Source organism: Lactuca serriola, chromosome 6 (genome assembly GCF_051521515.1).
Source record: "Lactuca serriola cultivar US96UC23 chromosome 6, Lser_US96UC23_V15, whole genome shotgun sequence".
Lineage (NCBI taxonomy): Eukaryota > Viridiplantae > Streptophyta > Magnoliopsida > Asterales > Asteraceae > Lactuca > Lactuca serriola.
In genome coordinates this window covers 137,139,886-137,144,606 of record NC_136413.1, presented here as the reverse complement: position 1 = coordinate 137,144,606, position 4,721 = coordinate 137,139,886, and the positions used below count along the sequence as shown (strand labels likewise).

Below are 4,721 nucleotides of genomic sequence, written 5' to 3'. Positions count from 1 at the left end.
CGATTCCCTTGATCTTGATCTTGATCTTCTTGGAAGCTTAGCACCACAAGTGTAATGCCTCTAACGGAATCACACCCAAACTAGCAAGAAGGAAAGTAGAGGAGAGAGGGAAGAGGGAGTATTCAAAATTTCGGCCCTTAGGGTTTCTTCAAAAGAAAAGAGTGGCCAAAACATGAACCAGGAGGCTCCTTATATAGCTGAGGGATCTAGGGTTTAGGGGAAACCCTAGTTATCCTTTGCTTAGGGCCTAAGCAAACCCAAGGGCCTTATCCAAGCCCCTATGGACGAAATTATTAGGGTTTCCCCTAAAGATTTCGTCCACCCTTATCTAAGGGGGTTCTAGAGCCTTCCACTCAACTATTAGATAATTGCAAACTAGTCCCTACACACTATAATTAATTCTTTTAACCCCAAAATTAATTCTAATTAATTTATGGCTAACAATTAATTAAACAAAATGATTTCTTATTAATATATTAATCTTTTAACATATTAATAAATTCATTTATATTAATTTATTAATCTTATAATAAATTAATATCTCTCCTTTCATAATTTCCTTTTCCGGTTGCTAGGTTTGAGGGCAACCCAAAAGGACTATGCTGCTATCAATTCAAGTACATACCAATTATAGTTATGGGCTTAGACACCTAATCCAACAGATTTATCATTTATCCATATGTTTCTGTAACATATTGAGATTTGAATCGAAACCATTAATTTAGTGGATGAGGTTGTCGGAATAAAAGGAGGAATTCAAGTAGGAGATAAAAACATAACTCCAATTTTCTTCAGATCTTTCTGTTTGAAAAACAGAGCAACCTCAAATGTTAAGCAAAACCAAGAAACAGAGCCCCAAGTCATATTTTTTTTTGAAATTAGAGCAGCACCAAAGGGTAATCAAATTTAAAGCATACCCCAATTTATATACAGGTGTTTTGATTGTATAGAGATGATATTTTGGAGTCTGATTTGTTTTAAAACGTTCTAAATATATTAAGAAAAGAATGTTCTTAATTAAACAAGTGAAGGCTTGATTGCAGATTTTGGTAGATGGTAATTTTCCAAATGGCGCAGTCGTTATGTTGTAAATAATTGTTTTTGTGGGTAGCAAATTGGAAAAATAGAGGTAAGGTTTTTCAACAAATTCTGAATTGTTTATGTTGATTTTTGTGTTGGCCTTATTATTTTCTTGCATTAAAAACAAAGGTCGCTTTATTTTCAATCGGTGAATGTGTAGTTTCACCTTTTGTCTACCAGGAGCTTAATGAAATGCCTGCATGATATTGCTCTTTGATTTTCTTTAGTTAAGTTCATATCTACATACAACACAATCATATGACTTTCTACCACAATTATTTTCACTGTTGGCAACTACTTGTTACCACACACGGAACTTGTACATAGAGAAGTATCTTTGGGACTTATTTATGGATCCAAAAGTCGACAGTTGGTAGTAGAGTTGACGCGTGCTTAATTCATATTCTGCCTACAAGGTGCTTGATGTAATTCTTGTGTCTTATTCTTCTTTGATTTTCTTCAGTCAGGTGCATGTCTCCAATTAGAGTACAAGAGTGTAATGGATCTAGCAGAAAAACCTGTTACACATAGTGAATCCCAATCGAATGTACTATTCCAAATTGTTATGTGATTTGTGATGGTTCTTGAAGAAACACTTGGAGAAAGGTATATTCAAATTGAAAATATGTGTAAGTTTTCTATGAACATTGAGTTGTTGAATATAAGACAAGATGAAGAGAAATCCAACATATATATTTATAATTTGTGGAAACAATGACATATATGGCCCTTCCTTTGTTCCTAATCATATGACATGATTAAGGACCCATTACCTTATTATAAGCACATTCCAAGCATATATTGAAACTACAGACTTTACTCCGACATTCTAGGATCAAACTACCATTAATATCTTGATTACAGTTAGAACATATATACTTGGGCGTTTTCTTTCTCCGTACAAATGTTAACGGATGTTTATGATAGGGAACATTGAAGGTGCCCTCATGGAAAATGTTTGCATAAAGATCGATTCGACTAATGCAATGAAGGTGAAAAGAATTTTTGCATTTGTGACAATAATAGAGGGGGAACTTAGGGTGCATTTCCATCTCACAAATGTCACAAAAGAAATCTTCCGGATGATCCATGACCGGAGGATACGTCAATGGAATTTCATGTCCTTTGCAATACCTATGACCAAGGGAATGTGGCACCCTCATTGCACAATACATGTCTAATATGAAGTTGCAAGCATTACAAGCATAACTGATATAATCAGACCACATGTTGCAAGCATTACAAACAGGTACAGGATCGATAACTTGGATAAGTGGATGTTTGTGGGATTTATGTTTGATGGTGTTGGGTAGAAATGCACAGCTAACATCAAGTTTGAACTCACAAGTTTCACATTTGTACAAAAACGTGTTGCAAAAGCTCCCACAACCATTGCATTGATTGTACTTACCATGTCCTCTTGTGTTTATCAAGGAAAGCAAACGATTTGTGTTTATCAAGGCAAGCGAATGATCCGGGTGAAGTGGATGTTGTAATTTGAGTGGTAACTCGGCACAATATTTGTGGAGAGAGAATGAATTACATCCATCTTTGCAAGTATAGTATGGAAGGGAGAGGGGTCGTACACACCCAAAACATACCTCAATTGGATGACTACTACAACACATGTTGTTAGGTTGGGATTCAACATTAAGGGTTAATGGATGTTGATGACACCAATGGTTGATCTTAGTTTTATCATCATCATCATCATTATATTGAGCTGTCTTTTCAAAAAGTACCAATTTCAATGGATCTGTAAATGCCTCTAACATGGGAAAATGCAGAAAATTATCTACTTCTTCATCATCAATAGAAGCACTTGCGCTATCCCTGAAACCCAGTCCATAATCAAGAATAAGTCTTCACAAACACAAAGAAGTACACAACTTTTACCTTAGAGTAGAAGGCTGGTCTACTGCATTTAAGGCGCACTTGATATGGACAAAATATCTACAATTTGCACATTGATACAACCACAAATTCCTCCGGATGTATTTGTTGCAAAATTCACAGTAATACAAGAAATTAAAGAATTTTTCAGGAAGTGAATAGACGAGAACAAGTGGGTGATTAGGGTGATGGGGTAGTATGATGGTAGGGGCTAAGGAAACACAAGACTTATGTATCCAGAAGTCACAAGTGTCACACTCATAGAATAAGCCTTCATCCTTAGCATTGCAAGCATCACACAGGAATGAAGCAGGTCTTAACTGGAGGGTTAAAGTGTGTTTTGGATGGCCTTCATGTTGAACCTTTATCTTTGCCTCCTCCTTGATAGCATCTGCTTCAGCCCTGCGAGCAATCTCAACAACACAACAATCAATGCAAGCTATAAACTTAAATAAAGTGTTATGCTGCTCAACAGATGTATATGCAAATCCACTAGGTTTCTTTTGAATCCCACACATGTTACAAAACCAAGATCTGGGTTTTATATGTTTCAAATCAGTAAGTGTTAGAGGGTGATGATATAAGGAAGGGTCGTTGATAGTAGGGGGGAGTAGTGCGCATGATTTATGGAGAAAGTAGCGACATTGGAGGCAAGCATATGCAAAACCACTTGATATGGGTTTTTCACATGCATAGCAACCAATGACTTGTGGTTTTTTATCACCACCATCGAAACTAGAACCAACAATGGTCTCAGAGTTTATGAGCTTTAGTGGATGGTTTTTATGACTAAAGTGATTAATCTCTTCCATCTGTGTGAGTGTGTGTGTGTGTGTGTGTGGAAAATGATGTATTTAATCATTGAATTTATAGACAATAAGGTAAGGCAAAATACCATTTTTAAAACTAAAGAAATCCAACTTAGCATTTTTAGATTGCTTTGCTACCAAGTATAGTTTCTAAAATGGTATCTACAACATTCTTTTCTCATATATCAAGTTAAAGGTACCATACATCTCTTTTTCCAATTGAAAATTTCTTTCTATGGGCGTGTTTGGCACGGAATTTTTGGAAGCGTTTGAGAGCTTCTAGCTTTTAGCTTTTGACAAAACACTCTAGTTTAAACAAAAAACTTCGTTTGGCAGTACGAGCGTTTAGCTTTTAGTTTTAACAAAACGCTCCGATTCTAAAAGCTACTTCATGTAGCTTTTAACAAAACGTTCCGGAACTTTTGAAATCAATTTTCATAATTACCCTTAAAATATATATTTATATATTTTTTTATTTTTAATCAATTGTCTTTTTATGTAATTTTATATATTTCAAAAGCTTCCAACTACTTTTGCCAAACATTCATTTAACAAATAAAAGTTACAGCTTCCCGCTACTAGCTACCAGTTACCCGCTACCAGCTAACCGCTACCCGCTTCCAGCTAACAACTACTTTTGCCAAACACGCCCTATGTCACATAAAAGAATTGGATTTCTTCCTTTTATTTTAATTCTTTGTTTACTTTTTGAGCTTGATTGAAAGAATAAAAACTAGAATTCGTTTAACAAGTCTCGCCAATGCATATTATTTGTATGTATTAATAATGTTTAACAAGGACTTGAATTGATTTGTATAGAAAGAAAAAAAATCACCTAGATAATTTGATTTTAGTGGTGTTTGTACTTCAAAATTTAAATATGGTATTTTGTAATTTTATTAGAAATTATATTTGGTAACTTTGGTTTTAATGATTTAT

General features: G+C 34.8%; 1 protein-coding gene across 1 annotated transcript; it reads right to left on the bottom strand.

Annotated features, from left to right (window-relative positions):
• Positions 1-1,092: 1,092 nt before the first annotated feature.
• Positions 1,093-3,800, bottom strand: LOC145056929 (uncharacterized). Its single transcript, XM_079004659.1, has 2 exons — positions 2,977-3,800; positions 1,093-2,913 (listed from the first exon to the last, which is right to left on the bottom strand). Exons 1-2 carry the CDS (start codon positions 3,783-3,785, stop codon positions 1,839-1,841), a joined length of 1,884 nt encoding a protein of 627 aa, XP_078860785.1. The 5' UTR covers positions 3,786-3,800; the 3' UTR covers positions 1,093-1,838.
• Between the last annotated feature and the right edge of the window lie 921 nt (positions 3,801-4,721).